The 18,942-nt window shown below is 46.9% G+C and overlaps 1 protein-coding gene across 2 annotated transcripts in view; it reads left to right on the forward strand.

Moving 5' to 3' along the window:
• Positions 1–18,942, forward strand: part of AEBP1 (AE binding protein 1) — a 367,991-nt gene that overhangs the window by 236,130 nt on the left and 112,919 nt on the right. For both annotated transcript variants that reach the window (XM_069618951.1, XM_069618952.1), the window contains one exon: positions 12,032–12,171. In XM_069618951.1, the coding sequence (XP_069475052.1) occupies positions 12,032–12,171 (140 nt within the window). The remainder of the gene's footprint in view (positions 1–12,031; positions 12,172–18,942) is intronic.

Below are 18,942 nucleotides of genomic sequence, written 5' to 3' on the forward strand. Positions count from 1 at the left end.
CATTACTCTGCCACCAGCCCAACGCTGGCTTTGCTGGTGGAAGAAAGCTCCCACACCCAGCAGACTTGCAGTGCATGGGAATCTTCTGGTGGTCAGCAAGCAAGCCGCACGCAACATGTCCACGAGCTAACTACCCATCCTCGTGTGTCTGTGCCATACTCTTGGGGTGGTCAAGCCATTCGTAAATCAGAAAAAGAAATGATAACGTCGTCTGAGTACTTGCCTGAATACGTTAATTCAGCCATTTCCTGAATAGACAGTGATTATAAAGTGGGCAGGCGACTATACCACTCCAAAGGCCTGGGGGGTGGGGGGAGTTTGTACATAGACACTGATTTGCTGTGTACATATGGTACATATGTGTGCCTATCTCTTTTAAGACAGGCGTTCTGCACCATCCTTCATAGAGAAAGTAAGCACTGAGTGGCCTCTTGAGATATTCAAAGTGATGCCCGTGTTACCCTCTAGCTCGTCCGCACTGATCCCCTCTGGAAGCTGGGCCTTGATAGCCTGCCCGCAGCGTCTTATAGATATGAGCGGAGGAAGCAAGACAGAATGCCAGCTTGACTATTTCTAGAGCACTTCCAGTCCCTGATCTAGGGTATGGGGGAACTCCTGCCACAGGTATAAGTGACCCATGGCACAACTTGCATCTGTGAGCACCAGTCATTCAGATCTATAGCATATCTCTGAAGCCAAAAGAAATAAATTAATGTATGTATTCATTAATCTTAGCTTTGGTAAAATGTTGTAATCATCTTTTGAGCTTGGTATAATTTCCTGTAAGTGTTTATTGATTATTTGTGAAAGGTTTTATTTAAAAACCCATTTGCATAATACACCAATACAAATAAACATAAATGCATGCTATAATCCAGGTTCCCATTTGCCAACATTATCTCTACCACGGGCAAATAACGAGAACTAGGCCAAATGAATGCATCTGACAAATGTGTTGCATAGTTGGGATTGTGTATTCTCACCACATCAGTTCACTGCCTACACTACATACTATTGAGTTGGCCGAGAAACGGGGCCATCATCACATTACACATATTCCAGACACAGGGCACCTTCACGTGTTAGCTGCAGTTGTCCTGCGATACTTGAGCCGCATAACTCTACATTCTTAACACATGAGTTGGCAACATCCCTGTTTAAAACACTGTTTTCTGAAGTTACCACGATGAACACTCAGGTATCTTTTTTTCCTTAAAGGGGTAAAAGTTTTTAGAAAAGGTGAATATTTTTTTCTTTACCATGGATGCTTTTCCATTTTAGATCTTATTTTCAACGTTTTTGCAAGTATTTTTCTTACTAAGGCTTCTGTCCATGTTGTCTGCAGAGGAGAGAAGGTGCAGCCTGCAGATGCATTATAGAAGCAACTGTGCAGAGTAAAGGGTTGCAGTTTCTTTGACTAATGAACAGATTTACTAATTTGTTAATCCAACCCCTTACCTTTTTACAGCCTTATTTTCAACCTAGTGGTCCTATCCCCACAACCCCGTGCAAATTTCCTTGACAATCTTCCTCCCCCCTCCGAAGACACAAATACATTGTTTTTGGCATAAAAGTACACTGCTGATGCTTGACGAATATAAATATTTGGGCACATATAAATATATATAGTCTGGTGACAGTGGCAGAGGCAGCTTTTGGTACCAGGGGAAGCGAATAATAGGGCACCAGTGGGAGGCGGGAGGGGTGCACTGGGCACCAGGGTGGAGAGAGGGGGCACCACCACCTCCCATACCCCCCTGACTCTGCAACTGTCTGGTGGTTTCTGATATATGTTCTCCTTAACCTTTACATGCTTAGTGTGTTAAACAGTATATTTTGTACGTCTGTGTGCGCTCTAATACTTGACTGTCTATATGCGTGGTTCACTGTACTTACACACCACCCTTATAGGTCGTGAAATCTGCCTTACTGCTTGTTAAGACGGATTTCTGAACTCTGTCCTGGTGGCGCAGAAGTTCAGAAGGCCAACCTAATCACTTGGAACAGGGTAACCTCTGGACAAGCCAGACCAATCAGGGTAGCGATCGCGGCGGTCAAGACTAGGTCTCAAGAGGGCTGAGGGTGACTGAAAGCCCGCAATGAGCACACAAAGCAAGGACATTTACAAACTATTCCAAACAGGCGTTATATTAAAAATATATACACATTTATTCCAAGGCCTTTAAAACAATGACCGTAGCAAGAAATCACAATACAACTCTAGTAAACCAACACATACCATACCAATACAATATATATACAAATACAAACAAGTCTCAAGCGTTAGATGCACGAAATGTGTAGTCCACCTAAAAGGGAAGGAAAACAGGCAGTGCGAAATAATGCTTAGACCCAGTCCGCCTTCAGACGCACCTAACTGAAAGGAAGTCTGAACCCTACGAAGAGTGGAGCCTTGTGCTCAAAAGTACCTGCACACGCTGGTGCCAACGGGCAAAAGGGGAGTCTCTTCGAGGGAAATCAGGCAGTTCAGTTTAGTGCACAAATGAAGAAGAACAGTGTACCGCGACTCAAGCGCAGCCTCCCCTGTGGGCAGAAGCAGAGCGCGAGTACGGAAAGGCGTGCTGTTTTGACACAGCGGGGAAAAGCTATGGGCTCCTTCAGGAGGGCGACCAGTTCCTAGCTATGCTACTCACCGGTCCCCGATGCAAGCAGACCCAGGCTTCTCCGCGTCAGTTTCAGTCGCTGGCAGGTTCAGAAGAGCAGGGGACGTCTCGTCGTCGTGTTGAGTCTGCAGCAGCAGAGTTGAGTAAAAGACGTCCCAAACGAAGGAACCCACACAGTTTGTTACCACAGCAGGGCAATGGAGCGGCCGTGTGTATCTGAGCCAAATGTACACTACTCACTTCAGACCTGGGAACACCAAGTGTACGAATCGTGTGAGAGTGACAAGGACTCGAAATACTACACAACCTGGCGGCGGTTACAGAGCAAGACTCCTGTGTAGGCTGGTCAGTCTGCTGGATGGCCCAGAGACGCTTCCGAAGGCTTACGAGCAGGAGATGGTGAAGATGCCGAGAATAGCTGTCCCCGCTATTCCAAGGGTCGCAGTACCAGTACAGGCCTTCTGGTTCGATCAAAGGTGAAAAGGGTTTCACAAGGCGACAGCAGTGCAGAGGAGCATTCCTTCAGCGGGTCACAAGCGATTCCTCGGTTCAGCCTTTTGGTTGCAGGATACTTAGCTCCTGTATTCCTTTGTTCGTGAGGACTCAGGAGATCAACATGGTAGTGGTGTTTCCAGCCCCCTCTTATCCACGGTTCCCTTCACGCCAAAACGGAGGGGACCCAATGGGAGATCCGCTCATCAACACTCACACCATACGTGGACATATCACGGACCACGGTGGTCCCAGGCATTCACATCACCCCAGACTCTCTGGCACCCAGGATGTGTATTGGGACCAGACATCCCAGCCCACATCCTGGAGGCACACACCAGGCATGTAGAAGCCCGCGAAAGCATCCGTGTTTCGCGGGAAAGTACATGCCCAAATAAGGAAGGCCCCGGGTCGGCTCGACCTGGGGAAGGTGAAGGGAGCAAGACGGTCAGCGGACAGGACAAAGGAGCCTCGTGGTCTGGCCATTTTGGGAGCCAGGCCACCATTTTGGGCCAAGCGCGAGAAACGCGCTTAAAACGCCAAAAGGAGCTCAAAACACAAGAAACGATCGCTGCCACCATTCCCGTCCGTGAATCACTTGCACCGATCAGTTACAATCCGAAAAGAGTATCTAGGGCCTGTAGAAGGCTAGAGACCCAAGAGAGCAGTAATTTAGCTTACAGTGCCCTCTTGTGTCATGTTGCACGAAAGCCGCAACATGATAAAAGAAACTACGGAAAACAGCGTTTCCCGGTACTGACTGTCTTAAGGGCATGTCAGTTTCCCCGTAAGAATGGAGCGAAAGCCCAGAGGAGTGCTGCAGAAGGCTGCACTTCTCTGGCAAAGTCAAGAACAAGGTGAAAAACAACAGCAAAAAGTTTAGGGGTTGCCACATGGAAGGAAAATTACCTACAATTACGAAATCTTTCCTAACACTCGCACCTCCCAGACTATGGACAGGGGGAACTAATCCAACCCCTGGATGAGTCTCTTGTTCAGGTCGGTTAAACATTCTGGACAACCCATCAGCATTGCTATGTTGGACACCTGGCCTATGCTCAATAGTGAAGTCGAAGCCTTGTAGACTTATGGACCACCTAAGCAACTTTGGATTCTCCCCCTTCATGTTCATTAGCCACTTCAAGGGCTTATGGTCAGTTTGCACAGTGAAGTGGGTCCCATAGAGGTAGGGCCTCAGCTTCCGTAGGGCCCACACAACAGAGAAACATTCTTTCTCTACCGTGGACCATCTGAGCTCTCTGTCCTTAAGCTGGCGGCTAATAAAACCAATAGGGTGTTCCTTACCCTTCTCATCTACTTGTGATAGTACAGCTCCTATCCCAGTGTCAGAGGCGTCCTCCTGCACGATAAAAGGTCTTTGATAGTCAGGGACCCTGAGGACAGGGGCCTGGCACAAGGAGTCTTTTAAGCCATTGAAGGCCTTCTCACACTCGTCGGTCCAAGTTACCTTCTTGGGTTTCTTCGGAGTTGTGAGGGCAGTCAGAGGGGCAGCTATGGTGCCATAGTCTGCCACGAAGTTTCGGTAATACCCCATGAGTCCTAAGAAGGCTCTCACTTGGGTCTGTGTAGTGGGGGTAGGCCAGTCTTGTACTGCTTGTACTTTACTGGGAAGAGGCTGTATCCTCCCTGCACCTACTTCATGTCCAAGGTAAACCACTGAGCCTTGTCCAATCTGGCATTTACTAGCCTTTATGGTCAAGTGTGCTTTCTGAAGAGCCTGGAGCACAATCCCGAGGTGTTTCACATGGTCTTCCCAGGTGGCACTGAAAACTGCTATATCGTCCAGATATGCAAGACAGAATTCGTCCAACCCATTCAAAACATGATTCACAAGCCTCTGGAAAGTGGCAGGTGCATTCTTCAACCCGAACGGCATTACCCGGAATTGGTAAAGGCCGTCTGGAGTAGAAAACGCTGTCTTCTCCTTGGCATGTTCTGCTAAAGCTATTTGCCAATAGCCAGCAGTAAGGTCAAACATGCTGAGGTACTTGGAGGCACCCAAAGTATCCACCAGCTCATCTGTTCGAGGCAAGGGGTGTGCATCTGTCTTGGTGACAGCATTCAGAGCCCTGCAATCCACGCAGAACCTCAATTCAGAAGTGCCTGCCTTTGGAACCAAAACCACAGGGCTGGACCAAGGACTACTAGAGGGTTCACTCACCCCTAGGTCTAACATCTTGTTGACCTCGGTCTTAATATAAGACCGTACTTTGTCTGACATCCTGTATCCCCTACTTTTGGTAGGTACACTGTCTCCTGTGTCTATGTTATGTTTTCACCAAGGTGTCAAACCAGGCGACTGTGAAAACAGGGGGGAAAACTGCCTAAGCAAGCTTTTCACCTCAGCCTGCTGATCAGAAGTCAGGTGAGGGGCCACTCGGACACCCTCAAAGGAGCTATCTGAAGGACCACTTTGGAACAGGTCGGGAAGAGGTTCAGACTCCTCTTCCTCAACATCTGAAGCCAGTAGCAGTGCTGCAATTTCGACTCTTGGGACGAAAGCCTTCAGCCTATTCACGTGAAACACTTTTGGAGCCTGTCCAGGCCTTCCAAGGTCCACTAAATAGTTAACCTCACCCAGGGGCTCCACCACTGTGTAAGGGCCTGACCATTTGTCCTGTAAAGCTCGAGGCCTTATGGGATTCATGATCAGGACTTGCTGACGAGGTGTAAAGTTGATGAGGGAAGCTTTCTGGTCGTACCAATGTTTCACCAGCGCTTGCCCTGCCTTCGATTTATCACTAGCCAAGCCCAACAGAAGTACCATCCGTTTTCTGAGCCCTAGCACATAATCAACTACGTTGATAGTAACAGGGGGAGTGGGCATCTCCCATCCCTCTTTGACTATGGCTAAGGGTCCCCTTACAGGATGACCGAACAGAAGTTCGAAGGGGCTGAAGCCAACACCCTCCTGTGGTACCTCTCGGTAGGCAAACAGTAAGCATGGTAAAAGAAGATCCCATTTTCTTCTCTGAGGTTCTTCCAGAGCCCCAATCATGCTCTTTAACGTTCTGTTGAAACGTTCCACCAGACCATTGGTCTGGGGGTGGTATGCAGAAGAGAACTTGTAGGTGACCCCACATTCTTTCCACATAGCCTGCACATACTTCGACATAAAGTTGCTGCCACGATCCGACACAACTTCTTTAGGGAAGCCAACCCTAGTAAATATGCCAAGTAAAGCTTTTGCAACTGACTTGGCAGTTACAGTTTTCAATGGGATGGCCTCAGGATATCTGGTTGCATGGTCGACCAGCACCAGGATAAACCTATTGCCTGAGGATGTTTGCGGGTCAAGGGGACCAACGATGTCGATCCCTACCCTTTCGAATGGTACCCCCACAACTGGGAGTGGTACCAATGGAGCTTGGATTGTCGAGCCAACCATACCAGATAACTGGCAGGAGGCACAACTCCTGCAGTGACTTTCTACTTGCACCCCCATCTTGGGCCAGTAGAAGTGCATGGATAACCTTTGCTTGGTCCTCTTAATACCAAGGTGACCAGCAAGGGGCACTTCATGCGCCAACTGCAGGAGGAAGGGTCTTATAGCAAGGGGAACCACCAACCTCCTATGGTCTCCTTCTGTAGACTCTGTGGGTTCACTATACAGGAGTCCACCTTCCCAATAAATCCTATGCGTCCCAGGAGGTTCACCCTCAAGCTGGGAGCAGGCCTGTCTCCTTAGGCCTTCCAGAGATGGGCACTCACGTTGGCCTTTACTGAATTCGTCCCTATCAGGACCACCTTCTACTAACAAGTCTTTTAGTTCAGGATGGTCGTTGGGGTCAAATACTTCAGGCATCGCCACCTCCTCGTCAGGCCCGGGCGATTGACCAACTTCCTCCACCGCAGTGGTAGGCGAGCTCGGGGGAATATTCTCTTTCCCTCGTCTAGACTTGTTTACTCCTTTCGCCTTGGGTTTCCCCTTCGGCTGGGGCGGCGTATTGGTCTTGGCCAATGCCGCCCGTGTTTGAGACCGTGTGTAGGGTCTTTCGGCAGTGTCTCCTACGAGCCCTAAAGCTCTGAGATCATTACCTAACAAGACCTTTCCTGGGACGTTTCTCTGAATGCTCACTGGAATCCTGACTGCTGTACCATTTAAAGTAAGATTTACAGGTATTACTGGGAACATACGGAGTGGGCCGTCAGTCAATTTAGTGGGCATCAGAGTAGCTCTGGCAACTTCCTCTGAGCCTACCAAGGTAGAATCCACTACAGTTTGACTGCACCCACTATCCCTAAGAGCTGGAGTATCTACTCCATTGATCAGCACACTGTCTTTAAAGTAGTGCTTGGTATTATCTGGAATCCTAGCATAAGCCCCTGCGACTTTAGGCTCCCAGGAACCCAGGGAAACTAAAACTACCTCAGCTTCTATCCCGCTGGGAAATGAGTCTGAGGAGAAGGATGCTCCTGTAATCTCTTCTTCCTCGTAGGAGGAGAAGGCCAGATTAGCAGAGTGGACCCACAAAGGTCTAACCTTACACCGGGGATCCCCCTTCACGTGGTCAGTTGCTCCACAAGCAAAACAAGATCCATTGGGTCTGTTTACATAGGGAGGCTTATTGTAACCAGAGTTCTGTTTCGGAGGCTGACCTCCACTACCCTGTGAGTTCTCTTGTGTCTTACCCTTATTTTTCTTTTTGTGGCCCTTTTGAGAAGAAGATTTATCAGATTCTCCACCCTCCTTATCTTTGGACTTTTTCCCTTCCTCCTGCTTACCAGGATGAGTTTTGTCCTTATGGGACACTCGATGTGACACCCATAAGTCTGCTGCAATGGCCAGCTTCTTAGGATCTATCTCCTTCGAATCGGCCAAATGCTGCTTAAGCTCTGGGGAAGAAGATGCAAAAATGTGTTCCAGCATGACAAGATTTATCATGCCTTCGAAGGTAGAAACCTTATAACCTTCGACCCAGCCAGTTAAGTTTTTCAAGGATTCGGTGACATAAGATACCCAAGTACCACCTTCTTTTTTCTTATACTCTCTGAATCGTTTTAAATATTGGGCCGGAGTCTTCCCAAACTTTAAAATGAGAGTTTGCTTTAACATTGCGAAATCAGCTCGCTCAGCCTTCGACATTTCCATGATGGCACTACAGCCAGAATGGGGCAGTCTGCTGAGTAACGAGGCAATCTTATCAGCATTGTCAACTTGTTGAACTTCGCATGCATACTCAAACGCATTCAGCCAGTCCATAATGTCATTCCTTTCTTCATACACACTGAGCAGATCTTTCGGAAACCGTGGATGAGAGGAGGCCCCAGACCCATGTCCAGGACCCTTGGACCCATTTGCAACCTGAAGCTTGGCCAGTTCCAACTGGTGATCCCTGTCTTTCTGTTTTTCTGCCTGTTTGATTTTTAGTTTGGCTATGCTGAATTCAAGCTCCTTCTGCCTAAACCGCAGCTCTTGCTTCTTGAAGTCAAGCATAGCCTCCCCATCAGCATTGGCAGAGGAAACATTAGACATCTCATCCTCCCTGTCCTCGTGGTCGCGGTGGATCAGTGCAGCGGCAGAACCGTCGGTTCTACCAGTGAGAGCAGCCCCACCTCCTTCCACACTGTCCTCAGAAGTTATAGCGTCAAGCTGCGCTTCTTGCCACGCCACGATTCTTTGGATCATGTCCAATATCGTGCCTTGAGAGGAAACACCTCTCTCCGCACACATCTTTTTCAATGTTTCTGATTTGGAAGCATTTAAAGTTAACAAGGTATTTGTTTCCATACTGTTAGATAGGACTATGGCCTTTTTAAAGTTAAACTATAACAATTCACTACGTGTCTTGGTAGGAATAACTTGAAATGCCTTAGTTCGTGTGCAACACTGGATACCTTCAGTCGTATCCCACCGCTGTACACCAATTTGTTAAGACGGATTTCTGAACTCTGTCCTGGTGGCGCAGAAGTTCAGAAGGCCAACCTAATTACTTGGAACAGGGTAACCTCTGGACAAGCCAGACCAATCAGGGTAGCGATCGCGGCGGTCAAGACTAGGTCTCAAGAGGGGTGAGGGTGACTGAAAGCCCGCAATGAGCACACAAAGCAAGGACACTTACAAACTACTCCAAACAGGTGTTATATTAAAAATATATACACATTTACTCCAAGGCCTTCAAAACAATGACCGTAGCGAGAAATCACAATACAACTCTAGTAAACCAACACATACCATACCAATACAATATATATATACAAATACAAACAAGTCTCAAGCGTTAGATGCACGAAATGTGTAGTCCACCTAAAAGGGAAGGAAAACAGGCAGTGCGAAATAATACTTAGACCCAGTCCGCCTTCAGACGCACCTAACTGAAAGGAAGTCCGAGCCCTATGAAGAGTGGAGCCTTGTCCTCAAAAGTACCTGCACACGCTGGTGCCAACAGACAAAAGGGGAGTCTCTTCGAGGGAAATCAGGCAGTTCAGTTTAGTGCACAAATGAAGAAGAACAGTGTTCCGCGACTCAAGCGCAGCCTCCACTGTGGGCAGAAGCAGAGCGCGAGTACGGAAAGGCGTGCTGTTTTGACACAGCGGGGAAAAGCTATGGGTTCCTGCAGGAGGGCGACCAGTTCCTAGCTATGCTACTCACCGGTCCCCGATGCAAGCAGTCCCAGGCTTCTCCGCGTCAGTTTCAGTCGCTGGCAGGTTCAGAAGAGCAGGGGACGTCTCGTCGTCGTGTTGAGTCTGCAGCAACAGAGTTGAGTAAAAGACGTCCCAAACGAAGGAACCCGCACAGTTTGTTACCACAGCAGGGCAACGAGCGGCCGTGTGTATCTGAGCCAAATGTACACTACTCACTTCAGACCTGGGAACGCCAAGTGTACGAATCGTGTGAGAGTGACAAGGACTCGAAATACTACACAACCTGGCGGCGGTTACAGAGCAAGACTCCTGTGTAGGCTGGTCAGTCTGCTGGATGGCCCAGAGACGCTTCCGAAGGCTTACGAGCAGGAGATGGTGAAGATGCTGAGAATAGCTGTCCCCGCTATTCCAAGGGTCGAAGTACCAGTACAGGCCTTCTGGTTCGATCAAAGGTGAAAAGGGCTTCACAAGGCGACAGCAGTGCAGAGGAGCAGTCCTTCAGCGGGTCACCAGCGATTCCTCGGTTCAGCCTCTTGGTTGCAGGATACTTGGCTCCTGTATTCCTTCGTTCGTGAGAACTCAGGAGATCGACATGGTAGTGGTGTTTCCAGCCCCCTCTTATCCACGGTTCCCTTTGCGCCAAAACGGAGGGGACCCAATGGGAGATCCGCTCATCAACACTCACACCATACGTGGACCTATCACGGTCCACAGTGGTCCCAGGCATTCACATCACCCCAGACTCTCTGGCACCCAGGATGTGTATTGGGACCAGACATCCCAGCCCACATCCTGGAGGCACACACCAGGCATGTAGAAGCCCGCGAAAGCATCTGTGTTTCGCGGGAAAGTACATGCCCAAATAAGGAAGGTCCCGGGTCGGCTCGACCTGGGGAAGGTGAAGGGAGCAAGACGGTCAGCGGACAGGACAAAGGAGCCTCGTGGTCTGGCCATTTTGGGAGCCAGGCCACCATTTTGGGCTAAGCGCGAGAAACACGCTTAAAACGCCAAAAGGAGCTCAAAACACAAGAAACGATCGCTGCCACCATTCCCGTCCGTGAATCACTTGCACCGATCAGTTACAATCCGAAAAGAGTATCTAGGGCCTGTAGAAGGCTAGAGACCCAAGAGAGCAGTAACTTAGCTTACAGTGCCCTCTTGTGTCATGTTGCACGAAAGCCGCAACATGATAAAAGAAACTACGGAAAACAGCGTTTCCCGGTACTGACTGTTTTAAGGGCATGTCAGTTTCCCCGTAAGAATGGAGCGAAAGCCCAGAGGAGTGCGGCAGAAGGCTGCACTTCTCTGGCAAAGTCAAGAACAAGGTGAAAAACAACAGCAAAAAGTTTAGGGGTTGCCACATGGAAGGAAAATTACCTACAATTACGAAATCTTTCCTAACACTGCTCATGTTACCTTGATTGGGTTTGGCTAGACCAAGCGTCAAGTACTGTGTTCACTGACTCGGTTGGTCTCTCCCGCAGGGCTGGGTCTGAAAATCCATCTCAACAATAGTACTGCTACTACTACGGCTAGTTGAATGCTACTACTGAACAGTAACTGAATGCTAGTCGTTGTAGATAAGGACTACTATTACTACCACTGGCAGTTCTACTATTACAGGTGCTATGACTACTAGTAGCAGAAGCAGCACAGCTAGCACTGGCAGAAGTGGTGCGGCCACCATGGGTAGTTGCCAAACGTCTACTAATAATACTGGTAGTGATAGTAGTTATACTTTTACTGGTTGTAGTTATAATACTATGCGTAGTAATAGTACTCCTCCTACTAGCAACATGTATACGTTATAATAACACCAATACTGCTTTCACAGTAATATCGAGGTAAGAGGATGTGCAGGTGGATATGCAGGCACGGCTTGCCCTCCTTTTCAGATGTCACCGGAGGTAATCGCCCAAAATATAGGACAACTCTGGTGCATTCTGAAGGGCCTGCGTCATGACGCCAATCACATCATCACGCACGTAGAATAAAGGTGCCTGGTTCACGCATACACAGAACCAGTCATGGTACACACACAACGGTCTAGTGTCTTTTCTGGCGTGACCTGTTATGTCACACAGCAAACAGGTCGCAGTTTCTTATGGGCAACACACATACAAAATTTCACTAAGAAAAATGTTCACAGCAAGAGACACCAAAAACGGGTTTGTCTTGAAAATCGGCAGAAGATAAAATATGAATAGTATTTAATATTATTATTAATTCACAGCATTATTTTCTAGCCTGATTGCTGCTGGAACAAGCACCGGTTCCATCTCTTTCTGACCCTATACTTTCCTTCACAGGCGGGGGTGAACGAGGACGATTACTTTGATGGAGCTTGGTGTGCAGAGGATGACTCCCAGGTGCAATGGCTAGAGGTGGACACTAGGAGGAGCACTCTCTTCACCGGGGTTATTACCCAAGGCCGGGATTCGCTCCTTCAGTACGTATCAGCCACAATTCCGAAACTGGCGTCTTAATAGAGGGTTCGCCCAAACTGTCTCCCTGGCTCAACCACCTTTCTCTCTCTCTCTCTCTCTCTCTCTCTCTCTCTCTCTCTCTCTTACATTTGATACTGTACTAGCAAAACGGGCACGTACTTCGCACAGGTTCTGTAGACAGACATGATAACACTCTCATAATGTGTCGCAGTATGTACCAGAAGCCCATTGGGCCTCATTCTGAGTTTGGTGGTGCAGGAAAAAAGTGGAGATAATTCCAGTACTGTCACTTTTTCTGGTTATAATGGAATTACCTCCATATTTCCTGCATTGCTAAATTGCATGTTTTGGTGGAGTTACCACTGGTAGAATTATTGAGTCACAATTTCACAGGTTTATGAAGGAAAAGTGGAGGAATTACCTCCAGCTAGATGCTAGAGTTAAATACTCCTCTTTTCTCCCAAGAATCAGCGGAATTACCACTCAGTAATTCCGCCAGTGGCAATTCTGCCAAATATCCTCAATCGACGCCATAAATGAGGACTAACACCGCCCTGACAGCGCTTGTAACCCCATGGTAAACTCACGGAACAAAGTGGCGGTAACGGTGTGCCATTTTGGTGGGTAATTACAGGGAATTACCACCAAATTCCTGCCAAACTCAGAATGAGGCCCAATCTCATTTACACGGCGTGCTGTTTCAATGATTTAGTAGAATTTACCTTGCAGATTTCACTATATATTATAGATAGCTTGTTATAAAACATATGCATTTCAACTACACTGCATGGTTTTTTAAGGATGATGCATACATCTGAATATACAGTAGTAAACGGTGAAAGTTTTGCATCGTACAGTGCATATATTTCAATATATGATACATGTATCTCAATACACTGTATATGCATCTCATTATGCAATGTAGGTATTTCAGTGTAGAGTGTATATATGTAATTATATAATGTATGCGTCTTGATATACTGTATATGCATCTCAATGTATGTATTGCAGTATATATATTTTCAGTGCATAATTCATGCATCCAGATAAACATTGTCTGCATCTCAGTATAACGTGTAGGTATCTCAGTGTGTGTGCATATACATCTCAGTATACAATGTATGTATCTCAGTTCAGAGTGCATATATCATACAATGTATGCATCTATATATATATATATGCGCACGCACTCAACTCAGTATGCAGTTAAGTAAGTCATCTTTCATTTTTTTAATTTGAATTAGGTCCCTAAAAATGAAGTGTATTATCTCAGTGTACAGCGTATACATTTCAGTTTATAATGCATGCATCTCAGTAATTGGTGAATAATATCTCAGTATACATACCTCGATATAGTACATAGAGCTATGCATCTTGAATGATCTCTTTAATGGTTGCCCAAGGAGCTCACCACTTATAGGTAAGGTATTAGGTGTGTGAGAATGGACTGGGGAGCTTTGATGGTTACCTCTGCTCTGTGACGTGCAGCCCTCTCCCGACTCCCCACACCTGCAATGTTCCACATGTGCTGAGGCAGAGCCTGCAAACCTTCAGGGAAGGACTTGCCTCTGAAAGGCCATACGTGTTGGGACGTATCTCCGTGAACACTTATAAAGACCAATAGTATTGATTAAAAAAAAGGGGGGTCTGTCTGTAAACCTATTACATCATTCAAAGGCACAATAACACTCACATCTGTTACTAAGACAACACAGACACATTCACTACTTATAACCTAAATGCATTGAGACACTGTGGGCTCAAGAGGAGTCCAAATAAGCAGGGACAGAAAGCAATTCTAACTGTCCCTGTTCACACCTCCCTTTTTCAGAGGGGCCGGTCGTGCCCGCTTGTCTACGAATGGACAGAATAAGGAACGTGTACTGCGCACTACGTGTCTCGGCACTTCAGTCTATACCTCTAAAAGGCATACACACAGAAAAAGACCATATCATTCAGCCATATTTAAAAGACGTCTTAACTGTCAGGAGACAAGGCAAATGGCGGCCATCCTTTGACTTTTGAGCATTTTGCCCCGACACCCTACTACGTCTCTGTAGTAAATATTGCAACATTAAAGGTGCTTTTGCTGCCCTTTTTATCGCAGTTTTTTATACTCCAGGATGAATAAACTTACCAATACCTGAGAGTTAAGGCACCTTTTAAATATGGCCGAATGGTACGGCCGTTTTCTGTGTGTATGACTGTTGTACACATGCCTTTTAGAGATATAGATTGAAGTACATGCATTGAGACACGTAGTGCACAGTCCACTTTCCTTTTTCTGTCTCTAGGAGAAGTCGAGGTGTGAACAAGGGCAGTTAGAATTGCTTTCTGTCCCTGTTTATTGGGACCTACCTCCACCATTACAGGCTTATTTGAGGCACAGCCCTGTCCTGGAGTCTCATTGCCCCAGACTCATAAACTGCGAATAATTCACCTCTCCCAAGCCCAATCCTGGGAAACCAATCTTCTAAAAAACTACAAATGTGTGCGCCTTTTTTGAAAAGCTAAGCAATTGAAACATAGAACTAAGGAGAATCATGCATTAAAGAGCCCTGAGAGGATCCTTTAACATTTATGGACCGGCTAATGACTGCTGGGCTTCAACAATACGCACAATGTTTTGCACAACCGTTTCCGTCTGACAATTAGATTCTGGTTTTATCCAACTTTTGTTGATGTTGCCTGGTGTTACGCTAAGCATACAACAGTCAATGTGAAATAAGCAAGTGCAGAACAACTGTGCAGTATACATTGTTCAGTTTCAATCACATACACATACCCCTTCCTGCTTTGCACCCTCTTCCTGCCTGATTACGGGCCAGTGCTGATCGTTGCTGAACACATTTGGGTCTACAAAGAAGAAAGGGCTGTGGGTCACTGACTGTGATGAGCCCACAATGGGATCATCTAACATGGCATCCTGTGAGTCAAGACCTTGGGTAACTCTCTTTAATGGGAGGGATAAAAACAAGGAGAAGGACTAAGGCAAAGCTTACCTGCCTGAAGGACAGGAACAGCAGGACAGCGTGAAACATTCTGGGAGAGCTCATTTTTATCCACTCGGTTGGACTCAGGGAGGAGCAACAGCCGAGATAGATAGGTTGAAAAAAACATTTATTGTACTTGGGCACTGAAGTTACTTATCTGGGAGTTTGGTCCACCTTCCAGGAAGTGGAAGGCTTCTTGTTCATCCTCTGACAAACTGGCCAGTCGCCTGCTCCAAAGGCAATACCGACTCTCTATCCTCACCAAGAAGAGAGTCCACATTCAAGCTCGTGTCTCTGCGGCATCTAATAACTTGTCCGAACTCTTTCAAATCTGCAAAGAGCTGGCCAACCCAGCTGCAGTCTCTACCCCTTGTGTCGCCTCCCAGGCTCTTTGCAATGCCCTTGCCTCTCACTTTAGCTCAAAAGCCACGGACATGCTGCCCACCCTCTCCTGCCCTTCCTTTCCTCTCCCCTCTCCATCTCTGTATGCTGACCCTCCTTCAGCCTCCCCCACACACTTTCTCATCCTTTCCGCTTTTCTCCCCTGATGAGGTCGCTCAACAAGTCCGATCTATGAAAGCCTCATCAAAACAGGTTAATCCCTGTTCCTCTAAAACCATCAAAGACCACCTTGATATCCTTCCTCTGGCCTTGGCCGATTTCTGCAACCGCTCCTTTGCCTCAGGATCTTTCCCCTCCCCTCTGAAGAACTCCCTTGTTCATCCTCTTCTCAAGAAACCCACTGCTGATCCTTCCTGTCCGGCTAACTAACGCTCAATTTCCATCACTCCTTTTTTTTGGGCAAACTCCTTGAAAATCTGGCCATCTCTCAGCTTAAGCTTCATTCTGACTCTATTGGCTGTCTCCACGACCACCAGTCTTGTTTCAGAGCTGCCAGAAGCATGGAAACTGCTCTCCTGAACATCTGTGAAGATCTGCTCTCCAACCTTGACTCTAACATTCCCTCTATCCTCATCCTGCTCGATCTCTCCACCACCCTTGACACGGTCAACCATACCATCCTGCTCAACCATCTCCATGATAACCTGGGTATCAACGATCAGGCTCTGGCCTGGCTGACCTCTTTCCTCTCTGATCGACCGTCCCACGTCCAACTTGGGTCCTTCCTATCATCTATCGTCCTTTCTACCTCTGGTGTTCCCCAGGGGTCTAATCTCCCGCCCTGGCTATTCAACCAATACCTGGCAACTCTTGCCCACTGCATTGCCATTTTCTGCTCCAATTTCCAGTGCTATGCTGATATCACCTAACTCATTTATAGGCTACCCTCCACCACCTCCTCGCCTTCTCGCATCTCTAATTGCCTAACTGCCATTCAAGATTGGTGTGCCGCCAACGATCTTTATCTGAATGCCAGCAAGACAGAGATCCTCCTCATCGGCACACCTTCACCATCCTTTCCCCTCACTCTTTGGCCAGCCTCCCTTGGCCCTCCCTCTACCCCCACCTGTGAGGCTAAGAACCTAAGGGTCATCTTTGATTCCGCACTTTCATTCTCCGCCCACATCTCTAATGTCTCTAAAAAAATCAAACTTCCTACTTCACCGTCTCAGAGGTACTCTGCCTTTCCTCTCCTGCCCCGAGGAGTTCACTGTCTCCCATGCTCTGGTTCTCTCTAGGTTGGACTACTGTAACAGCCTCTTTCTAAATCTACCTTCCTCTACTCTCCGCCCTCTGCAACTAATCCAGAACAGTACTGCAAGACTTGTCCTTGGCCTCAAGCCCTGGGATCGTATCGCTCCAGCTCTGAAATCTCTCCATTGGCTCCCGGTGGATGCAAGGATGAAATTCAAACCCTCTGCATTGTCCACAAGGCTTTCAGGGCCCTGGGTCTAAAATACCTTCAGCTATCCCTCCGCAAATACCTCCCCTCTCAAGCTCTTCGGTCCTCTAACTCCCTCAGGGTCAGTTGTTTTTCTAAAAAACAAGCTGGGGGTAGGTCTCTGTCTTCGGCTGGGGCCTCCCTCTGGAACAGCCTCCCTGCCACTCTGAAAATTGAGGAGAGCCATCTCTGGTTCCAGAAGCACCTCAAGACCCTCCTCTCCCCTGCTGATCTGTTCTCTCTTGGCACTGTGCACGTGGCCTACCCTCTATCGTCCAGGCCTAGGTACCTGCTCACCCTGCCACCCTCCTGCACTGCCTCCGAGCCTCCCCTTGCACTGGGTTCTGTATCTGTACGCATAAGGTCCCCCCTTTTTCCTTCCTGCACTTATCAGACATACCCTGTCTGCTGCCTTAACCCATCACTTACCACTTGCTCACTGCACTACCACGGTTTGTTGCTTTTATTATGCATTATTTATTCAGAATTATTTATCTGTTTTTCTCCTTTGCTCCGCACTTTCCATTTCTCCCCCCTCCCATGCACTTTTCCCCTCTCCTATGCACTTGCGCATTCTCAATGTCACTGGGCCTATTAAGATCGTTGTTTTGTTCTCCCCTGCCCCCCCTTGCCTTGACGTGCTCTGAAACACTTATGTGTATGAGCGCAATATAAATAAAAGAATTCAATTCAATTCAAAATTCTTGCGCACCGGGATGAGGAAGAAAGACGAGAGGGTAATGCTTCTAAGCACTGCTTTAAAAAGGTCCATACATGTAAATCCCAACTTTAAAGTAGTGATTATTACCAGGGTCAACATTTTTTTAAGCGCTTCTAATATTGTCAGTTAAGGGGGCAGGGGCAGAGAGAGAGAGATAAGGCGATTTGCCCAGTGATGCATAGTTTGGTCATGTGCGAAAGTCAGGATTAGAACTTTAGCGTCCTTTGTTAGCAACCGATCACTGTCGTTGTGTGAGGAGTTTGGGACAGAATGTACAAAGTAAAGTTGGATAAGACTATCCAGCTTGGTCTGGCGCTCTCAGTGAGGCTCGTGATGAGCTGTAATAGTTCTATTAAGAGTAGTTGAATTAAAAAAACTTCAAGACTTCAAAGGTTACTGTGGTTATGCTCGGATTAAATTAATGCTGACGCTTTTGGTTAACAGTAAACCAGTAAATGTAGTTTTTGTAAGTCTGTTCAAAAAACAAGAGGCAAACTGGTAGGATTAGTGCATAGTTAATTTTAATGCCAATGCATTTCGGAGTACAACTCCATCTTCAGGGCATTAACCACACCTTAATAGTCAAAATATATATGAGGGAACATACCAGAAATAAGGTGAATAACATACGAGAACACATATCACTAATGAAATACATCATATTGCACACAGTACATTATAGACCATGGAAGTTCGTAAATTGACATATAATAGCAAATGATAAACGTGTATATACATACCCATTGGGTGTGTGTTCGAATGCATGAGGTTTTGAAGAAAAGAAAAATGGGAGAAAAAAAACGTAGAGAATCTAAGGTTGGTATTGTTTTTTTTTTTTTTTTTTTTTTGAAAGGTTGATTAAATTCAACCAAATCAATAAAAAAAAAAATTGTGCAATATAAACCAGTTAATATAGCCTTGCTTTATGTACTGCATGTCACATTTCTCCGTTAGTTCAAAGTACCTTAGTAATTCTTCATTGGGTTTAAAACTTCTTCTGTATGAAACCGTCTTTCTCAAATAGCTATGCTGTGAGAGAACAAGTAACGTGGTCTTAGTACGGTCATAGCGAGCGAAATAGTCGCGTATTGTAGCAAATGTATTTAGTTAGAAAATGGAAGCTTACTGATGCATGCTCGAGACAGTGTTAACAAGACGAACGCTAGTTCGTGTATGCGTGCGCCACGTTCGTGAAGATTATTATGTTGTGTATGGT

The sequence above is a fragment of the Ambystoma mexicanum genome, chromosome 10 (genome assembly GCF_040938575.1).
Source record: "Ambystoma mexicanum isolate Mex_15411 chromosome 10, UKY_AmexF1_1, whole genome shotgun sequence".
Taxonomy (NCBI): domain Eukaryota; kingdom Metazoa; phylum Chordata; class Amphibia; order Caudata; family Ambystomatidae; genus Ambystoma; species Ambystoma mexicanum.